The 22,529-nt window shown below is 44.3% G+C and overlaps 1 protein-coding gene across 9 annotated transcripts in view; it reads left to right on the top strand.

Moving 5' to 3' along the window:
• Positions 1-22,529, top strand: part of agrn (agrin) — a 240,729-nt gene that overhangs the window by 159,951 nt on the left and 58,249 nt on the right. For all 9 annotated transcript variants that reach the window (XM_076740489.1, XM_076740490.1, XM_076740491.1 and 6 more), the window contains 5 exons: positions 141-365; positions 2,995-3,201; positions 12,657-12,878; positions 19,923-20,120; positions 20,617-20,817. In XM_076740489.1, the coding sequence (XP_076596604.1) occupies positions 141-365; positions 2,995-3,201; positions 12,657-12,878; positions 19,923-20,120; positions 20,617-20,817 (1,053 nt within the window). The remainder of the gene's footprint in view (positions 1-140; positions 366-2,994; positions 3,202-12,656; positions 12,879-19,922; positions 20,121-20,616; positions 20,818-22,529) is intronic.

The raw sequence follows: 22,529 nt of genomic DNA on the forward strand, positions 1-22,529 counted from the left end.
ATTTTTGATTAAAGTCTTTGTGTCCACTGCTCCAGGGTCTAATTGACATAAACAAATTCTTTAGTTATTTCAGAAAACAAATTGTATTACATACTGTAATGCACTGAAGCACATATTCATGAATGCCCGTATCTCCACAGACCCGTGTAAAGACACTGAGAACAGTCTGAACAAGATGTGCCGGGTGGAGGCTCTCACCCGCCAGCCCCTCCTCTTTGGCCTGCCGGAGTCGTGCCCTCCGGGTAATGAGCCTCTGTGCGCCAGCGACGGCCAAACCTACCCCAGCGAGTGTGCCATGACGTCAACGGGCATGCAGAAAGGCATCAAGCTCAGGAAGATCCATTCAGGACGATGCAGACGGCTGGGTAAGGACAGATAGAGCTCTAGCAACGTTCTTGAAGTGCTGGTACTATTAAAGCATCCTGAATATGAACATGGAACATGTGACGTACATAACGACAGATGAAACTTTTCAGTCCAACTGTGGTCACTTTCGAAAAGTGTGCAAAAATTGGCCGGACCACAATGCTCCAGAGAGAACACAACCGCAGCCTTCAAAGTATAGTGTCCTGTTTCCTTCAAACAGCAGCAATGATGCAATAAATTATTGAAAACTTTGTGTCTAAATTCATTGCAATCATGGGCCTACTGAACAAAAAATAGTCCATGATTTACTTAAGGCAAACCAGCATCAAAAGCTGACAAAAACTCACCAGATAGTAAGCAGAACAGTCATGACGCTGTCATATATGCAAACATTCACATATTTCCCATGATTTCTTCCTACATTTTGAACAGTTGTGGCTGAAGCGGCATTAAAATCTCACTCTGTAACTGTGTTCCACTGCATGGCGCAGAAATACTAAAAGACTCTGAGGTCTCAGGGTCTGTACTGGATCCATGCTAGCAGTAGCCTCCTCCAGCCTGATAAGAGCCTCCAAGGCTGTTATCTGTGCTATTAGAACAGGGGGTTTAAGCCTTAGTCAACAAAGAGCTGTCAGCTTTTACTGTACGTCCGATAGCCATCGGAGGAAATCCAATTTTCCTGCTGTGTTGTCGACGGGGCCTTGCAAAGCCGCAGCTGTGTTGGTTTACGGCAGTGATGTGCGGAGACCCCCACCCATTTACTGAGACCCCTGACAAGGCCAAAGACAAGAATAGATCAGTGCAGGACTCCCTTTGGTGTAGTCAACAATGAAGGCTGATACACACTTCTTAGACACACACTGGTTCTCCCATTTGCTGAGCTCGACAGGCTGATGGAGGAATGTGAGGGCTTAAAATTGCACAAATCCCGCTCTAAGTAGCGTCGTGAGTTTGTGTTTGCATGTCAGTATGTGTGTGTGTGTCGTCATGTGTGTGTGTGTGAGCAAGAGGGTGAACGTTTTTTGTTTCCTTTTTCCCCTTTTCTGCTGCGCCTTTTCAAATGAAAGAATAATTCAATTTAAAACAGAGATCCATGAAATCATATCCCTAAGCAAATTACAAATTGGTATCTAATGAAAATGGCCATTTCGACTTGTAGCCATGACATTGCACATCCTTGTAGCCCTCTCACTCAGATACAGCAGCAATGTAATTAAGTGTGGCATGACAGGCTTTTAAAGAAAAGAGAAGAAGCAATTGAATTGCTGTACAAATTTGATCCACTGATCAGGAATGAAATAAATTCGAAGCCTAGTGAGCGCCTCCAGAACAGAGGCCTGCTTCAAATTGGATTTTCTCACTTCAATGGCAAATTTGCCATTTCACATTACCAGTATTTCTTTCTTTTTTCATAATTTCCGCAGTAGATTTCTGCTTAGCGAGTCAAAATGTGATGAATATAATAGTTTAGACTTTAACTTGACCTTAATATTAAATTTTTGAGTTTGAGTTCCCACATTTTATTTAAGTTATTGTGGAACTTTATTCTGAAAGTTAGATGGGCGTACAGCGAACCTGAGCTCCATTCTGGCTTGTCCTGGGTTGCGTCCCGAAAGAACATGTATTAACAGTCCATCACGATGTTATTAGGTGTCGCTTCATAGAATATGTTACCATGGGTACCATTGTAATAAAATTAATAAAATAACTGAAGCTGCTACATTTCAATAACATGTAATACTGTCACTTTTTCATGATCCAGTCCCTTGCGTGCTAAGAGCAATCATTTTTGTCACAATGGTACATTACTTTTCCAGCTTTCAGAGAATTCCCCTGAACTTCAGCAAAAAAAACATCTGTTGCTTTTCTAAAAATGAACAAATTAACTGTTTTTTTTCACCTATTGTCCTTTGAAAGAAAGCACTGATGGAATAATGAACACTCAAAACAGCCTAAAACATCACTTTAAATCTGATTTATCTGATCTGTCATTTGTTACTCACACTCCTACTGCTTCTACATAATTCACTTGTAATTTAAACTACTGTTGTTGTGAACATGCCCTTAGATTCTTCTACTTGCTGTGCTGTGTTATTACTCAATTAACTAATATGTTTTCATTTCTGATGTGTGGGTAAAGCAATTTCATGTATTTCTGAAGGAAGGTTTTACCTCTGCTGCTAAAAGAAAAGCTCTTCCACACGCTACCAGCGACTTCAGTCCACCCTAACAAGTGATTACTGTTTGGATGAAAACTGATTTATTTCCCCGTGGTTGGACCAGCAGTGTCACACAGCAGGAAGAACAATCTTTGCTAGCTTGAAATGCTGTTTTTTACGCTTGCTGAGTACTTCTGTTGTCCTTTCGTCTGTGGTGATCAGTGTGCCACACTAGTACAAAATTGGCTGTTGGCAGCAGCTCTAAAAAGCCTTATCAGTGTCTATGCAGATGGGTGACAAATTAAAGGAAAACCTGAAGAACTGAGTGGAGAAATAGAATGATTTTGATGCTTCCATACAAGAGGTGCGGTTACTGGGGTTAGGGTTAACTCTGAATAGGACTGAGCAGGGATAGACAATCCATAGATCTTCAATTAATGTCTTTTCTACCCTCATCTTCCCCTTCCAGATGACTGTCAGGAGGAGTGTCTCTTCAACGCTGTGTGTCTAGTGGAACAGCTGAACGCCCGCTGCTCCTGCGATCCCATCGAGTGTGACGGTACCTACAAGCCCGTGTGCGGCAAGGACGGCCGCACCTACACCAACGACTGTCTTAGGCGCAAGGCGGAGTGTCTGAGCAAGACCCTCATCCCCATCAAGCACCAGGGGCCCTGTGGTGAGTGGAGCAGGAGGCTGGGAAAGAGGGCTAATGGCTGCTTTGGGCCTTTGCAGGGACGAATTCTGTTTCCTGTCAATCCCTCTCTCCTTCTTTGTAATCCACTGCTTATTCTAATGCATATTCAATGTGTTTTTTCTTCTGTATCTTCTTGGCTAACTACGTCTGTACTTGAAACTTTACTGAAAAGTGTCTGAAATGGTTCAGTGATGCTCTCTGAAGGGGGGGTTGGGGCAACTCGAACTGACGCGACGTGCGCGCCTTCCGTAGGAACTGTGCCTTCACTTCTCCACTCGTTCACCTCCCATCCATCTCCTCACCCCTGTCACGCTTCATCCCTCCATCTCGAACACACACTCAAATGAAACGCCACCTTCATGTTTCATTCATCCGCTCTCTGTCTTCTCCCCCTTCACTCGTGCCAGTCTTCCACTTGGGTGGCTTTTCTTTTCTCCTCCTCTGTCTTTGTCTGTTTGTCTTGTGTGTTGCTTTTTCTTGTATAAAGAAGCTATTCTTTCTTGTTTCAGTGCGTCAGTCAGTCTGTCTGTCTGTCTTTGTCCATGTGGCCGTCTTCCCGGCTGTCTGGCTGCAGGTGGAAAGTGGGGTCACCCAGTGGGCGACCTCATCAGGCGGATTCTGAGGGGTGAAGCCCTTCTCCTCGCTCCAGAAGGACCTAACAGGAGGGGTCTTGTACTGCTGTCTTTTTCCTCTCACTCTTTCTGTCTCTATGTGTCTCCCTTTGTGTCATTAAGGTCCTTTCTTCTGTTTACCCTCCCGCAAAGATGTGACCCATGAGGTTGGAGAAGTCTTCCTCTCTCCCTGCTCTGTGTTGCCTTTCCTGTCAACCTGAAAAGCCTCTCCTGTTCCTAACCGCTGCTCATCTCTGACTCCTCTCGTTCTGCATGTGACAGTGCATGCCAGCTCCCAACTCACCGCTTCCCAAACAGTCCCTCTCTCTATCATCAGGACTATCTCATAAAAGCTTGTAACTGCCCGATGAATGCACAAAGCTCAGCCTCAGACTATTTCTGAGCATAAAAGCTGCACTTTGAGGTCAGAGTTCGACTGCATTTTGCTGAATCCTTTGGAATCCCTTATATCCAGTCCTTTTAGTTTTACCTTTCAACAATTGAAAGCAGGTAAAGCTAAAAATAACTTAAGATTCAAGTGAGATCTTCAACCACCTTTGTTGGCTGAAAAGGTAGAAACACTGCAGTTCTGAGAGTAGCCACGTCAGTGTTCACTACATGTAGCTGCAACCTGAAAATGTAGATATAAGTAGTAGATATGAAATATTCTGATGATGACCTCTGAGTGTAGACACTGGCCAACAGAGACTGTCTTCATTACAACAGTCAAAAGATTCATTCAGGGTTGCTGGATGAGCAGCAATTATTGTTCACTCTTTTTAGCCATAATAACAATCTTTCCTCAACCATAAGCAGGTTTTTTTGGTTGCCTAACCTGAACCATAGCTTGTATGTCATAACTAGTATTTCGCTAGGCTTAACCATTTAACCATTTATTTTACTATGCACAGATATTGTATAAAGAAATAATCTTTAAAACATTAGTATTGAACGTTAAAAAAACTTTGTCAGTGAATGTATCCGGGGGTTTTGCAAAATGGCCAAATATCAACATTTTCAGTGGTGAAACTGAGAAGCCGCTACCTGAATGTATTGAAAGTTGGTCATTGCTATTAAAAGAAGAATGAAGAGAGATGAAAGATTAGCTTCTAATCTCTAATCTGGCTATTTTATACAATTGAATCCAAATTGGAGGCAAATAGTGGTAGATGTCCATTAACATCGTGACACCCCATTTTTGTCTCTAATATGGTCCAAGTGCCTCTCCAGTGATTTTTAGGGTGACTCGAACACCTCATCTGGAGTGAATCTCCTCCTGAATTTGAAGCATTTGTGCTGCTTTCCATCGTAACCTGATAACCCGGCATGCGTGACGCTGGAGTAACCTGCCCACGCTGCTTGCTGTCACGTTACCTCGATAAGAAGATCCACACAGCAGACATGTAGTTTTGTCATCGCTGTTGTGACTGAGGCCGGTGAAACGAGGGAGGTCTGTCCATCCTCCAGGCGATGGGGTGGAGCTGAAAACCAAAGTTATCTCCAGTTGTCAGCATCAGGAGGCACCAGTACTCATTAGCCGCCTGAGCTGTGCATAAATTAAGCAGAGAAGATGGCAGCGAGAGCTCTTATGTGTTTTGCTCTGTTTCATTATTTCTGGCAAATGGTGTCTCAGTCCTACCTCCCCCTCAATCATTTGCTTAGTTATTTTACTTTCTTTCTCTCTTTCCGTCCTTCCTCCCATTCCCTGCACATCGCAGCCGTCAGCGACTGGTAGTATGTTTCTTTAATGCATTTTTATTGACATTTGCATATTTTTCAAAACAGCACTACGATTGCCCCCTCCCCACCCCCGATTCGGTTTTAATTAAACATCAAAAGAGGCTAGCGTAGGTGCCCACAGAGACTGTTGGTTCAGTCAGACAGATGATATGCATGCAAGGAGTGTGTGTGCGTGTACGTGTGTGTGTGTGTGTGTGTGTGTGTGTGTGTGTGTGTGTGTGTGTGTGTGTGTCCGTATGCATGTTACAACTTTCTTTATTTCTTTATTTCTTTCTGTCCGTCATGTCCTTTCAGTGTTTTTGGGTTTTTTTTTACCACCAGTCCAGATATAGAGATTCCTCTCTGTAACAGCGCTGCTCAAAAGACTTAAGATATTCACAACCCTGACACACACTCAAGGGATGCATAGAGTGTGTGTGTGTGTGTGTGTGTGTGTGTGTGTGTGTGTTTGTGTGTGTCTTTCTGTCTTCCAAAAATACTCAGTTGTCGGAGATCGATCAATAGCCCACGCTGATCAGGCGGCAGGAACACACACTGTAAACAGTGTGAGACACACACTTCCATTGTGCTCTATTGTGCTGGTGCTCTCTTAGTGACTGCCAGTGTCAAAAGATGCTTGCACAATGGCTGCTGTGTCGTCGTGGCAAACATACACTGGCTTGAGGCTTCAGGCAAAGTTTCGGACATCTTAAAAGGAAGAGTTTGATATATCAAATTAGCATTATTTCATAAATAATGATATCTGTCCTCGTTTCATTGGCTGAGTATTGCGTGGGGCGGGGTGATCGATCGCCCTGCCAGCTGTCAGACGGATGATATTCGTCCATCATATATCTCTTTGCACGTGGGTGACTGCGCCTAATGTCACCCTGTCAGTGCTCGCCTCAGCAGAGAATGGTCATGCAAAGAACCCACGTGTCTATAACGTCCAGACTACTGCTCCCCCCCCCCCCCGCCGCCGCCCCCCAGTTTCTCTTATATCATTGATAATAAATCCTCAAGATGTCCAAGAATACGTGAGCCTGTGAAGGATTAGCTGGAAGTGAATCAGAGCAGGATGCTGATAGGAGGGTGAATAGGTCTGGAGCCTTGGATGTTGAGACGCAGTATAAGAGCCGTGTGACACTGGAGGGAAGAAAAGATGTTTGTCATCACCAGACAAGTAGATCAGATGACACAGCTGCTCTTGCACCCACCACCACTTCTTTTTCTCTTAGCATTTTTTACTTTAGTTTCATCATATTTGCTGTCGTGATGATTCGGTTAGAATTCTAATCACCTACAGAGTCTGATTAAACAGCGAGAAATATCTGCTGTGGTTAATTTGTAATTGATTGTAAATCCATACAGACGGTGTCGATTAGACGCAGCGTGGAACACATAAAGAATATTTTTTCGGCTGAAGCGGTGAGGTCCTGTTTTTCCTCTGCTTCCCGTACGATGTCAGCACAGCGGTGTACAAGTGTGCATGCGGCGCCGACCATTGTAGCAGAAACGTTGTGATAATTGTTTGGTTATATTTAGAGGAACAAGCGGTGGAGGTACACTGGCACCCTAAGGTTTTCAAAGGCTTTAATCTTTTTTTTCTTTGTTGTTTCGTGTCCATTGTATCCCATGTAGCTGATTGGTCAGTCACCTGAAAAAAATGGAAGAACAAATGTCAGGGTCAATACATCTTCACCATATATAAAAGGAAACATCTTCAGCCTTCAACACAAGTTCCATACTTCCATACTAAGTGTTAAGCTGTGACACACTGATGAATTTGGTAGGAAAGAGTACTTTCACCAATGATAATCAAAACTGCCTTGTGGGTCCTCGACTCCTCATCAGCTTTTGTGTAACATACTCTGCTTAATGTGCTTTTGCCTGGCCCCCTAGATACACTGCCTGCAGCTTTATGAAAAGATAATGGGAGCTGTGGTGTGAGTGTATGTGTTCGTGTGTGTAATGGACAGCAGCGTTCCCAGTAAAGCGAAGCTACAGAAAGCTGTACGGCGAAGTAAGAGACAAAAGGTGAAAGATCGTGAACCAATCTAATTGTGAAAACCAGCGAAATGCAGTGCATCATCCCAAAAACAGGAGTTATTCTGGAGGCGTCGCATCCACTGAGGAGCAAAAGCATTTTTCAACATAATTTCAAAATAAGCCTTTTGAAAAAAAAATCTATTTATTTAATACCAGAGAGCCAGACTGTGCATAAAATTAATTACTTTTATAATAAAAATGTTTAATTAAAACTTTTTTGTCTTGGCTCAAGTTATATTGCTTCCTTCCTTTTTCCGCAGCCCATTTATGTCAAGCTATTTAGTGAGTATTCAGGAGTACTTTGAATCAGTGGAAGCAGAAGTGTGAAGCCAGTACAGGCTCCCTGGAGCATGCTGATGTACTGGCCTCCTGTCTGGTATTAGTAGAATAGGAAGTGGGGAGTTTCTAAATTGGTAGTTGGGCTGTTCATAAAGTAGAAATACAAGCAGCAGTGTGGCTTTTGAGAGCGTAGAGGAGGATAATTCTGTAAAATCACTAAAACAGACACAGTCTGAGAGAAATGCATTGGCAGGCAAACTAGAAGTGTACAAATGAAAGCACTAGTTTTTGTGGGCAGAAATTCTTTATTCACAGCTCTTTTGTCATTTCATGTGTACACAGCTGAGTGTGTGTGTGTGTGTGTGTGTGTGTGTGTGTGTGTGTGTGTGTGTGTGAGAGTGGATGATTGCAAGCTCAGAAAAAGTCATGCAAGTGTGAACAAGTTGCTTGAAATGTGTTGCCTGTCGCCTCCGGAGGTTAACACAAAATCAGTCAGCGGCAGACACATTGTCATTGACAAAGAGCTCTGCAAAGCCGTGAAGTAAAATCAGTCACCTTAGGTGTCAAGACTCTGTGCCGAATATTTTATCATTTGCATGTTTATTTGATTAGCATCTCCGCTGGCTGCAGTGATTGGACTCACAAACAGTTGTGGAGCTTGAGTATCTAAGTCAGCCTGGGCTCACCAGTGCTGTTTTTCCTAATCAAGTTAATTAGAGGAAGTGCCGTGGGAGCCAGATTGACAGCAGCTAGGGACCGCCGGTCCACTTACTGCAGCCCGCAGGCTGTCATCGTGCAGAAATTGCAGAGAAATGTGGGTCAATGGGGTGTCAGAAGTGACTCGAGGCATTGTGGGTGTTTCATGCCGCTGGGCTGTGCTCAACCACGCAATTCTTCCAATTTCTTCATTTTGCGTTTGATTTCTTGTTTATATACTAGTCCTTCCTTATGCTTATAGCTCCCGACTTGATTGGAGATTCAATAATTCAATATTGTTGAGCCTCGTTGTTCCATGTTCCTTTGCATATGTTCTTGTGGAGCATGCACCCCAGAGATAGAGTCACTTGGACAAACAGTGTTTCGCTGCTGTCTCACCTCTGATACGTATGTGTCACAGGATCAGGGATCTCAGCTTGTCTTTCTTCTTCCCCCACGCTGTTTTGCTTGTCTCCATTTTGAAGAGCAGCACGTTCGTAGTTGTAAATGCACAAAGAGGCTTCGATTCCCCTCCTGCCTGTGATAAGTATTCAGTGGTAGACAGACACAGCCCGCGGGTATGCCTTTTGCTGTATGCTAATATAGCCTTTTCTCTGCACCTCCCTTTCCCTCGACTAATATGATACATAAATGTTTTTAATGCGAGGGAGGCAAAGGGAGTCGGATCAAAGCCCTGCAGGTGAAGAAACACAGAAGGCGGGGCTTGTTGTAGATTGGCTGCGCCCCATTGGACTCCTGTGTTGTAATGGTTTGCAGTTGTAGGTGATTCTCCCTGCCAGTTGGCTACCGCAAGCATCACCTGGATTACACTGATTCACTGCCCTGCATAATACAGGAATGATTTGGAATTGCACACGGACCCGAGGGGAAAAGTCCAATTAACATATGTATGAGCTGAGCGGAGATGGGAGGAAGCGCTCGCCAAAATAATCTCCCAGCATTTCGCCGACATGTTACGGGGGGTTAACAGCATACGCCTGCTCACTGCAGCAACCAGCAGCCAGAGTCCTGCCAGAGCTTTCTGTGCCATCCCGACTCTAACGAGGGGTTGTTAAGCTTAAGAAGTTACACTGTGGCATCCGCGCCACTTTACCCATCAGATAACAGCACTAAGTGGGCAGTAATGATACTTCAGGCAGACAGGTGAGCCAGTATCAGGACATCAGAGGAACGTGTCATCTCCATTTTCGACGTGGCCGGCCAGTGCTTCAGCCGGGGCGAGTTGACACAGCATGGCCTAACCTGAGGTAATCCCCTCCAAGCCCTGAAGCTGGGCCGTGCCATTAAAATACCACACTAATTAAAATAGAAGAGTTACACAGCGGCTGGCGGGAGAGGATACAGACCGAGGTGACACCCAGAATGTAAAGTCTTCCCAACCGGCATCATGGTACAGAAGCAGAGCTGAGCGCACACGAGCGGAGCAGAATCCTTGATTAGAGAGAATTATTCATGTTTGGTTTTTTTTTTTTCCTCGCTGTTTCTCCTGACTTTTCACCCACTGCCACAGCACACCACTCGCTGCACCTGCTCAGCCACTAAAACAATGCCTTGGCTACCACGCTCATGGGTTCGGTGCTACAGATGTTCCCATCACGCTGTCAGGCTGATTCTTGCGTATAAATAGCTTGGTTTAAACCTGGCAACTTTGGTTTATCCTGGACCTGCCTGACAGAAACACTGATACATGCAAGGAGAAGATGTATTAATGTGTCTGGGAGAAGACCGGGGAGAGAACGAGAGCTGGAGCGGGCTTGTAAACACCATCCCACAAGCCTTAGTAGTGACAGGCTGCCATTTCAAAGCTTCTGCCTGCATCCGAGAGAGAGAAAAGACAGCTTCACTTTTTAACTGTGTCATAAGATTTTTACACTTGGGGAGGTTTTTTTTTTTTTTCTTAAACCCTCTCTAGTTAATAAATCAGGCGGAAATTTTGCCCCCCAGAGGTAGAGGATGATAAAAAATTAGTTTTGGAGGGGAATTCTTTCATCTTTTTTATGCGTGTGAAACAAAGAGAATGGCAGACTAAGGCGTTATCGGAGGCTGCAGTTGTGTTTTAGGAGCCTGTCCTTGGGAAGTGGGCTGGTGAACTTTTATGGAGGCCAAGGTTGTACAGTTAAGCTCGGATCACAAGCTTTCGACTGTGACACACACACACACACACACACGCATGCACACACACGCGCTCAGTCGCAGACACACGCAAGGCGCTGAAAAGAGATCACTGGGAATCAATTGTTTTTGAAGCCGTACCAAATTAAGCAGCATTGAACAGCTTACATATTTATGTGGCACCTCCAAGCTCCTTTGAAACAGCAGCCTGGCATCAAAACACATAAATCAATAGCTGTGTCCCACCTTCCAAATTGAAACATTCACTTTCCTTAATGGCAGAGCCTGCGTCCTTGCTCGAGATCCGGAAAGATTCGTTCTTAGTAGGAAAAACGGAGCCTTTTCACTCCCTCTGCTTTTTTGCTATTTCAACATTTATACATCAGTTTCTCTCATTGGTTTGAAAGATGGTTCACAGGATTGGTCTAAAGACGTTCAGGTGATCCTCTTCCCACACGCTGCATCCCTCCCTATCGCCTTAACCAGAGTGGAAGAGCTAATTTGCCTCTGTATGTCTTATCAGTTGATAATTTACCCCATTAGTGCTCTGAGTAGAAACACTACTGAACACTTCTGAGCTGATAAATGAATCATGGGGCTTCAAGCAAGCCAAGTTTCCCCCCTGTGATGCCATCTAATCCCATAATGGTCACAATAATGATGGAGCCATGGGTGGTGTCATTACAGGGGGCAGTTTCCATGACAGTGCCCCCACCCCTCTAATAAGAGCGAAAACAAAAACTTTTGCTTGACTTTGGCTGTAAAATGCACCTCTTTCAATTGTCTCCGGCGCCTCATCAGAAATGATTTGATGCCTCCGTCGGCTTTTTCCTCTAATCTGCAGACACACCACATTTAGCGGAGCGATCCATCCCTCATGCGTGAAGCCTTCCAAATGAAAATCACTTTGCAGCCAGGCTACCGTCTCTTGCTTAGTCTTGATACCAGTGCATGCCATCCTTCCTTAACGCTCTCAGGTTTAACCGTCAAGCCAAGTCCTCAGCACTTACACACATGCCACTGACTGACACTGGCAGCCTTTGTCAGTACACACAGTGTAATACTCATTGCTACATAAAGCTGTAAAGAGCCGGTTGAATCTGGACCTTGATCAGGTCTCCCTCCTCCTGATAAAGTCAGGTTGTATGATCCCAGCCTACACCCAGCGAGAATCATAGGTGCAAAATCCAGTCCTGGATTTAATGAAGTCATGGTGGAGCTAGTGCGTGAGAGGGAGAGACTGAAGCAGACACCTCTCTGTGATGTTCACATTTCATATCTGCCTCTGCCCAGGAGCTTGCCTTTTTTGAATTATTAAGCAGAGGGCTCTTTCTTCTCTTTCTTTTTTCTTTTTTTTTGCACTCTCTACATTCTCTCTCTCTCTTTCCTTCTCTCCCTCTTGCTCTTCCTTTCCTCGCTCCTCCATGTCAGTTCAACCAGCTTTGGCTGAAGCGGTGGCTCTCACTGAGATGCAAATGGCAGCCTTTGAAGGGGCACATTGGGAACGTCAATTAATCCAGGCGTTTACTCGCCTGAAAGAAAAAAAGGCTATGGAACCATTGTTCGCCGGCTGTTTCATCTCCGCTGTGCTACAGGGCCATGTTTTTTATCCGCTGTCCTCATGCCACCGGATTCGGCGGACTCTTCAAAGATACGTCAGGCTAGGAACAAAGGCGAGGAAATGACATAGGAAGCTGAGGAAGCGGAGATGTCACAGGAATAGCGCTGTATTGCATATTCCATCATATCTTATTTCATCCCCAAACCTTTTCTAACACAAACCCTGCAGTTCCCCATGTAGCTGCGCTCTAACCTACCTCCCTGTCACCTCTGCCTGTTCCAGCCCCAGACCTTTCTCCAACCTCTACTTTCTCTTCTTCCCGCTTCTCATCTACCGTGCTCAGCATCCCTCTAACTATGCTCTCTATCTCTTGGGTGGTCGTCCTTCAGATCTCAGCATACCGAGCCCGTGCTTGGATAAGGTGTGCAATCATGGGGCGGTGTGCGTGGTCAAGAACAACGAGCCAGTGTGCGAGTGCCCCGAGGCCTGCCCGCAAACGTCCGACCCAGTGTGTGGATCTGACGGCCACAGCTACGGCAGTCCCTGCGAGATGCGGGCGATGGGTTGTGCCCTGCAGAAGACCATTCACATCCAACACAAAGGACCCTGTGGTGAGTAACCGCACAACCAAACACCACGGCTACAAAACAAACAAACAAAAAATAAGTATGCAGGCACCTCATTCATGAGTTACCAGTGAGCATCATGTAACGAATTTATGCATTATGCATTATCACAGTCACACTGCACCATACAGTCATGAAGTCACTGTGAAATGGTGTGAATCATAGCTCACAGGTAGGGAAAGAGCTGTCCCTGTGGACTCTCATTAAGATCAAATTAATTAACAGTGCTACATTACCCAGAGGCAAAATTAGAATGCACAGACCTTAACAATTCACACATATGGAGCTGCATTTAAAGTAACCCCCCAGGGCTTCCCATTTTAACTCAAAACAATACTTAGTGCATCTTCACGTCTCAAGGAAATTCCCGATCCATTCTTCCTCATCTCGTCCCTCCTGCTCTTCTTCAGCTCTTCTGCACCAACACCAATTTGCCTGTTTTGACCTTTAACTGAAGATGCACTTTACTTGGATGAAAGAGGATGCGGAGCATACTTGTCTGTAATTGGCTGCACGAGTCACTTGGCTTTGTCTTGCAGTGTCGGAGCATCGGCTAGTCATTAGCACACCAGCGCGAGCAGAGTTTCAAGTGGTAAAAATATCTTCAGATCCACTATGCAGGCACACAGCCATACGGGCAGATTTTTACAGCTTGGTAAGCCCACTTAGTGAATACTCTTGATGGCTTAATGCCATCTTGGAAGGCCAATTTTCCCATGGACTCTTAATTGGCGATTGAGTATTCTTCATTGTCTACGATCAAACCATTCGCTTTTCACACACGCTGGGCAAAAGTACAGCATTTATTAGCCCCTTGGCCTGACTCTCTTAGTAACCTCATTTTTATGACAATAGATTTTTTTTTTTCTGCATATTCAAAGACCATAACAGTGAAAATGAGTTGGCCTCTGAGGTGCTGCATTTGTGGATGAGCTGAGCAGTTAGCTGGATGATCAATAGAACTGAATTAGTCTCACTTTGCTTGTATGAAATTGTACTCTACCGTTTTGTCCTGAAATGTGCAAACAGTTTATGGGTCCAGTTTGTTTGTGCGAGCTAGCCTAATCGTTTTGTAAAAAGAGAAGAGGTTTGAGTTTCTTTCTGTGCTGAGTGGATGACAGGGTTAGTTGTTGGAGAGGTCCTACGCTCCCTCACTGCCTGCCCATGCATTGCATCTGTCATCTTCCCCTCCCAGCGCTCTCTAAATTGAAATCCAGCACATAAGGATGTATGCCAACAGGAAATGGAGCGAGAGCTGTGTTTGGTCGGTGGGCAGGCGGGTTGACTCAATTTTGTGCGGCGCACCGCAGGTAGGCGGCAGGTCTGTCGGCTCGCGGTCCCTCGGCAGTAATGAATAGTCTTTATTTTAAAAAGCGAGAGGCAGAGCGAGCTGGCGGAGTGGAGGGCCCTGTCTGTAATCCAGCACTATGGATGGTTCTTGGCTCCCAGAGGAACAGGCCTGCGTCAGCGCAATGGTGCCATAAAAATGCTGAGGCATTGGCTTGCCAGGCGCGAGCCAGCCGAGGAATGATGGCGATGATAATGTGGGTTATTTCTGGGCTGTTTGCACAGCTTTACTGGGCTTTATTCAGCTCCATAACAACTGACTGACTTAAGCTATTATCTCAACTAATTATCACAGGCTATTCCCACCACTAATATACTATACATGTTTATGGAGCAGAAAGGGAGAGAGAGGAGGAGAACATATGCTGCCTTCAGGTACTGCTGGAAGTATTGGACTTAACAGCTGAAGACATAAGCAATGGAAGAAAGTGGTGAATGAAATGAGAGTCTTCCATTATACTCAGGTTGCTAAATAACTCTTACCCTTACATGGCAGAAGAGCCAAAAAGTAATGAATCTTACTATATGTTTGTTTATATTCTGCTCTGGTAATTGGCGTTTTATGTCTAGTTTTATTGCTTTGGTGGTTTTGACATCGAAACATAAGTTATATCCTGCATTTCCATTTATTCATTCTGTAACAGTCAGTTGAGTTTGATGTTTTCATATGTGCAATTTCCAAAGTAGCCATAAAAAAAAGTGTTGTTTTTGTTTACTGGCTCTGTTTTGTTATTTCCATCCAAATGCACTATAATGTGTACCTGTCAGATTTATGGCTTCCAGCCTCGAAAGTAGGAGCTTAAGAGAGGCAAGTGAGGGCAGCAATAGTTAAAGAGGTGAGAGAGGTGCCACAGCAGAAAAAATAACTGTGCACGCGTGCTTTACTGTGTGTGGCTTACTACAGGCTCTCATAGGCCCTGCCATAATTTCATTTCCTCCCCTCTGGGCTGGAAAAATGGTGGTTATCTATATGGCTCAGGTGCAACCCGATAGCAATATGAGTGACATTTGTTATTATTCTGAGATTTTTCCTCCTCCTGCGTTTGAGTGGCGGGCGACCTTGTCAGGTGGGCTGGCAGAAGTGTGCTCAGTTAATAGACCCCGCAGCTGGATATCAGTAGCCTCGGAAAAAGGGTCATTCATACGGCTTAATCCAAACAGATGAGAGCAGAGGCGCCCGAATCATTTGAGAAAAGGAAATAGCAAATTCCCCTTTTTTCTCCCACAGGTGTTTGAAATGATATACACAGTTGAGTAAAAAATATAGGTCACACCAGCAGCATGAGAGTGGTCAGAGAGAGAGACAGTGAAAAGAGGGCAGAGAAAGAGGGAGGGGAAAGTAATAAATGCAGGAAGAGAAGGAGATGAAGGTGAAAAAAAGATGAGGAGGAGCAGAGAAGCGGGGGGGGCCAGAGTTAATAGTGTACTGGCCGAGCAGGGATCGACAGGGGAGTTGTTATCACCCAGGCATGTTCACAAGCCTTCAAAACACAAACCAGCCTACTTCCTTCTGCTTAATCCTGAGGTAATTCTCTGCCTAGACCCCCCAGCCGCAGTTTGGGTTTTTTTTCCCAGTGAGGATATCAACAAAGCGGCGTAAAGCTGGAGGGTCTTTGGGTTTTTTTTTCTCCTCAATGACTCAATCCTTCATGCTTTCAAGGCCACTTTTTATACCAACCTGCCCCTATTTTTCACTCTCGCTTCCAAAACCACAAACACTGCCACCAAGCACAAAAAGAGAGGCTGTAGTTCAGTAGTTCCCAACTTTAGGCCCAGGGGATTTCAAGGGGACCTTGACTAAATATGAGCAGGTCCTCGGAAAAGGAAAAAAAGAAGTTTGGTTTGATACTAATACAGAAGTACAGGGAAGGTTGATCTAATAGAAGGAGACTCCACATTAACATACAGCATCTTTGTGTTATCCTCTCATATACATTACCCAAATACATCAAGCAGGGACCTACAGCCTAGGCGAATGAAAGCTGCTATGTGACACAGTCCTCCTTGCATTTTGAAACATTTTTAAATTAGATCAATGTATATTCAAAACCCCAAAATGTCTTAAATATGTCTTAAACATGTCTTAATCTTGTATTTCATTTGAGATGGTTTAGAAATATTTAGGTTTCTCATGCACCAAAATGTTTGGCCAAACAACAGCCTAACTTAAACACGCCTTGTTGCCCGGCTCATGCCAGGATTGAGATGAAATATCATGCCAACTCCACTGATCTGGATGCCAACGCTGACACAAAGCTTGCCGAAGTACCGCTATGTCTATCTGACTTTCAGGCCGTCTCCACGCACCTAAATCGTATCCAAATCTGGCAGCCATTTACAAACCAGCGACAGGTCACATTTGGTGCAGACTTTGAGTTGCAATCGGCCTGACTCAGATGGTCGCCTGGGTTGTCTTGCTGCAATGTACAATTTTTAGTTTAGTCTTCAGGCTGTTTTTTAGGATACAGTTGGTGTTAGATTTTATTAGACCTGGCATGAGAAGGCCTTCAAATATCTCACTTTGATCTCGGACACACTGTGTTATACTGTATATTTTCCTCGGCTGGAGAGGTTCTTGCATTGGTGGACATGAAAGGTATTAGACTGAGATGAAAGATCTCAGGGTCTAATATTAGCGCACTAGCTTTCCCTTCTTAACGTCATGAGTATGTGTCGTAATGCCTCAGCGGCCAGACTTCTTCCCTGAAAGTCTGAACTTTATATGGTGATGAAGTTGTCTGCCTTCAGAGAGGGAAACAGACTGTTTTCCACTGGAACTCAAAATTAGCAGTGACAGACATGGAGATGACTGACATTACCTGTAATGGCAACAATTCTCTCTTCTCCTGGCTTTGAACCCCCCCCCCCTCCTCCTTCTGTGTGTTTGCAATGCACGTTGTCTGGAGGATCAGGCAGTGTGGAGAGCCAGGTGCGAGGGGCAGGAGCTGATAAAGAAGCGAGGCTCCTATCACAACACAGGGCCTGATAAAGGACAACACTCGCCACCGCCACTTCCTGATTTATAGCTGCTGTAACCAGAGAGGAGCAACAATCACAGCAACCCCCATTTCACCAGCACTTACTGTATATTTTATGTTTGTCACAGAAAACCCAAGCTGTTACAAAGCCTCTTCTTCAGATCTCTTTTTCAGCCAAAACTTCAAAAAAGGAGACAATAGATTATTATTTAATCTGAGACATAAATTATTGACTTAAATCTCATGGCCAGAAGATAATGGGTACCCAAACATCACACTTACTGTATATGTCAGTCTGTGACACCTAGTTTCAAATGCATTAATATGCAGCTGTAACAGCCTTCACTCTTCTGGAAGTATCCACAAGATTTTGGAACCTGGCTCCAGGGATTTGCTCCTATCCAGCAAACAAGAGCATTAGTGATATCCACCACTGATGCTGATGCCTGGCTCATATTTGGCACTCTAATTAATCCCAAAAGTGTTGAGTGGATCTGTGTGGGCCAGCACAGTACCTCCACACCAAACTCGCACATTGGCATTGTTGTGTTGAAAGAGAAACCGTTGCCACAACGTTGGAAGCACATTATTGTCTGAAATATCATCAGATGCTGCAGCATTAAGAGTTCCCTTAACTGGAACAGTGTTGCTCCTGCATGCTCTGTACATGTAATCTTTTACAAATGGCTTCAAGTATATTTTGTCATTCGACTGTTAATCACAAAATTGATATTACTGGCAATATAGTGCGTTACGTGTTGTGCATTGCTACATCAAGTGCACAGTGAAGGCTGTTTAACCAAGAAGGGAGTGGATGTCAGCACAAGATGGAGAGATGAGGGAAATGAAAGACTCTCAAAGAGTAATAAACAGATTAATAATGTGTAAGGTTCTAGCAGCCAGCCTCGCCTCTCTCAATTAGTGCTAAATCAGCGGCGGTTATTAGCCTGCCCCTAATTGAATGTGATAGCGAGCTGTGCTAATGCAATCCTCCAGGTGTAATTGGTGTCAGGGGGAGAGCTACATCTACTGCTAGCCCTGTCTGTCTCCGAGGCCTCGAGTTCGCCTCCTCATTCGTTTCCTACTCTGATGTGACATCAGTCTGTACCGTGAACATGTCTCATCCTGCCTTGCTGTCTCTTCAAGGAAAAACTTTGCTTCCAGAAGCAGGTGATTCTTCAGGAGATGATCCAAGTCAATCCTCCAACTAATAAGGAGACTCAAAGGCTCTCTAAGCCTTTTGGATATCTCAGTGCTCTCTATTCGAGGGAAAAAACAGATATCATCTGCCTGTTTCAGTCTTGATGTGCGGTGGAAAGTAGCATATTAATAAGCAGATATGAACAACCTTACAAAGTGATAAATAGAGAAAAGTGAGACTTTTCTCACTCATTTCTTTCAGTTTTCCAGTACCGGCTGCTCGGAAGCATCCCCAAAAGATGTGAAAAGAAGTGCTGGCACCATGCTTCCCCGTAGGGATGGTGATGGCGAGTGTCTGGCTTTCACTAGATATAGCAAATGGAACTCAGGCCAAAGAGTTCAATGATTGTCTCATCAGACCAGAGAATCTTCCCTTCATGCTCTCGGAGTTATTTAAATGTTGTCTGGCACACTGCAGCCAGGCTGTCGTGTGGCCTTTTCTCAAGAGCAGCTTCAGTTGTGACCACTTTCTCATAAAGTCCTGGTGATGGAGCGCTGTAGAGATGGTTGTCCGTCTGGCAGCCTCCTCTATTTTTGCAGAGAATTTCTGAAGCTCTTTGTGTTCAGTTATTTAGTTTCAAGTCTAGAAAGGGTGGTTTAGGGTGGTTCCAAATTTCTTCAGTGATAGAGCCCACCGTGCTCCTGGGAACTTCCAGCACTTCAGCTTCTTTTTCTTTTTCTTTTTTCCTCTCAGATCTGTGCCTCAGTAGAATTCTATCTGTGGAGAGTTTTTTGAATTTCATGGCTTGGTTTTTAGCTCTCACATGCATGTGAACCGTGACACCTTCTAATAGACAAGTGTGAGCCTTTCGAAAGTATTTCAAATCAATTGAATCTGCCTGAGGTGGACTCCAATAAAGTTTTACACCCATTCTACAGTCGGTATGGAAACTTTGCATCTCTGCACTCCTTCTGTCTGTTTCACTGCATCGTTAAGCACTACAGCAGCTCTCAGCAACATAGCTTGTCGAGAGTGAGATAAAGAAAAGATAAGTAAATTTTACTATTTAATGGTGTTATGGCTGTTCAATACTATTGCTAAAACACCATGGATATATGTTTACTGCATTTGAAACGCCAATGTTAGAGCTGTCTTTATGCCACGATAACATTGTCTTGCGCTGGTTTTGACAACAAAAGCACATAAAAATTAACTGAACCTGCAAAGCAAAAAGATTAACTATGCACAGCTAAGGATGTGTAGTCAGGCAAGAACTGATTCTATTGCAACTTTATGTCCATTTGAGCGGTTTCAAGGATCATCAAACAGTAAGTGCGATCAGTTGGAAAGGCACAGCACAGATTACAGATTAATGACATACAGAAAATTTGATCCCCTTTTAGTCTGCCACACACCAAAAAGTTTAAAAAAAGTGTAAAAGAGACTTCATAGTATCCAAATTCAGGTTATTTAGAGCTGACTTGCCACCAAAGCAAGAATACCTGAAACACGCACACACACACAAACACACACACTGAGCCTTTTTTCGTTATCTCCATCTAGATGAATCTTGTGCCAACTGCTTTTATGGGGCAATCTGCGATGCTCAGAGCGGACAGTGTGTCTGTGCATTGGAGTGTGTGGAGTCCCACCAGCCCGTGTGTGGCAGCGATGGCACCACCTACAACAGTGAGTGTGAGCTGCACGTGCGGGCCTGCACAGAACAGATGGACCTCCGAGTGGTCAGCCAGGGAGAGTGCAGTAAGTAATGCATACATTTCTGCAGTTCTAATATGTACAGTGCGCCGTACTTCCTGTTTCTGAATCCCCACATCAAATGAAAAATATAAATGATATGGTATATCCATGAATCCTGGGTGATCAGAGAAAGAAGAGAAGTTCTTTTTCTCCAGCTCTGATTTAAACATAGATATAAAAATACAAGTAGAGCCCAACAGGAACCTCATATAGCTGCAGGCAGGCAGTTCATATTCTAACAGACCTGGAGTGGAATTACAGGATACTCACATGAGGAATCACAGAGGGAACATGCATATGTCAGTTTTAAGAGGGGGATGTATTACAGGAGGAAGTGGCATGCATGGCAATTAGAAATCTCATTTAAATATCTATTGCTGGAATTCGTTGTAAGGTCTGGTGTGAATGAAATCCATCAAAACAGCTCCATGAATATTTCCTTTTCTTTGCACTGACCCATCCTGCTCTGACTGCTCCCTCTGCTGTGTGTGTAATTCAGAAACATGTGGCGGCACTGTTTGTGCCTGGGGTGCGCGGTGTGTCCAGAATAAGTGTGAGTGCCCGCAGTGCTCAGGCGAGGCCCTCTCCGCGGTGTGTGGAAGCGATGGCACCACCTACAACAACGAGTGTGAACTCCGCATGTCCTCCTGCATGCAGAAGAGGAGAATTGATGTGGCCAAGCCCGGCAGCTGTGATGAAGGTAGGAAATGGACTCTGAAATGGTGTAATTATGCTAACCAATCGGCCAGTGAAATGGTGTAATTACCTTTATCAGCTGACCTGTGGTACAGTATTCAGTCATGTGTGGGTTTTCATAATGGTTCCACCAGCAGCATGCCAACAGGCTAACATAGCAAAAGATGAAGTGAAAGTCACACTGCGTGTCCGTCAACAAACCTGTTACAGGAACACAAACAACTTCTGGGTGACTGAGCTCAGGTCAGCTGTACATTTCACAAACAGCATCCTCAGGCTTTGGCTGTCTTCTCTGTTCATCTCTTAAACTCAGATTTCTTCAGCTGTAAATAGGTTGTTTGCGGTCATGTGACATTAAATTCAGATGGGGGCAGAAAGTGAAAGCTGCAATGGACGAGATGGAGGAAAGTTCTTACTGGGCTAGTTTAGACGAAATTACGATAGAGAAGTATAAACAGAAAATCAGAATATATGGTGGATGTGACCCTTACGTTATGACTGAACTGAAAGATTTCCTGGTACTGAGGCAGTAGATTTAACCAACCACCTGCTCATTCAGATGCCATTCTACTCTAGAAACCAAATGAAAGCATATAAAGTTATAGTTAGTGGTTGGGTCCACGACCTCAGTACCAAGATGCTCCAGAATGACTTTCATTTCATTTTTGCCCGGATGCATAGCTTTCATCGACCTGTGGATTAACCTCGCAACAAATGTTGACGTTGACATTTACGTACCGGTTGCTTGCAGGGTTAGCCACTCGCAAAGGTCACCACTAAAGATGTGCATCGTTGTGAAACAAGACAGTGTCTGTTGTTTATTCACCTGTCTGATGTGAAACCGTTAGGGCTGATTTAACAAGGGTCAGCCATGTTGCTTGTAGCTATTACTTTAAATCTATCACCATAGATTTAAAACAACAGCTAATGTTACGCCATTTCCACCATTATCCGACCCGGGTCCTCCCAGTCAGTCGTAGACGGTTAACAAGCTGCTTTTGGTAGTCGATAAAAACTCAACGTGATTTCTTGGTGTGATCGATTTCAGCAACCGTAAACAACGCAAAACATGTTTAAGTGTGTGTTATAGTGCAGAAAATCCATTCCTGCCCTCCATCTGCAGTTCGTACCACAACAAAAGAGCGACATCGCTCTCATTGAATTAAAACAAATGACTTATTTTAGCTACTCTGCTGTTCTTTCAGTTGGCGTTAAGCCACTGGAAATAAAACTCAAAGCAAAGCCGCCCAGCAGCTTAAGAGGTGTACAACTTCCTGTCCTTCAAGCAGCCTTTTAATGTAAAATATGTGGAGGAAGCGTTACATTTCATTGATATTAGCTTATCACCGGATGAAAGAATAGCAAAGTACAAACGATTGAAGTATATTAGTGAATGAGAACAATGTCTCTGTAAAAAAGAGAAACTCAACGGACTTGTAGATATCATGTGAACATATTCATGAATTTACCATAATCACTTGGCTTTTATCAGGGACGGGGTCTTATTTGTTTTTATCAGAGAATTCATGGTATAGGTTTTATCAAGCTTTTCTATCCAATTATGCTTTTAAGTGTGTGACCGAAGGCACTTAATGTGAGTATCCCTGATTTCTACGCTTGTAGCTCTGTGGTTCCTCCACATTCTGAATAAATTAGATCTAATTCACCGTGCAAATCATATCTTGATCAGCGCTGACAGACCGAGGCAGGATATCA

Source organism: Chaetodon auriga, chromosome 10, assembly GCF_051107435.1.
Source record: "Chaetodon auriga isolate fChaAug3 chromosome 10, fChaAug3.hap1, whole genome shotgun sequence".
NCBI lineage: Eukaryota > Metazoa > Chordata > Actinopteri > Chaetodontiformes > Chaetodontidae > Chaetodon > Chaetodon auriga.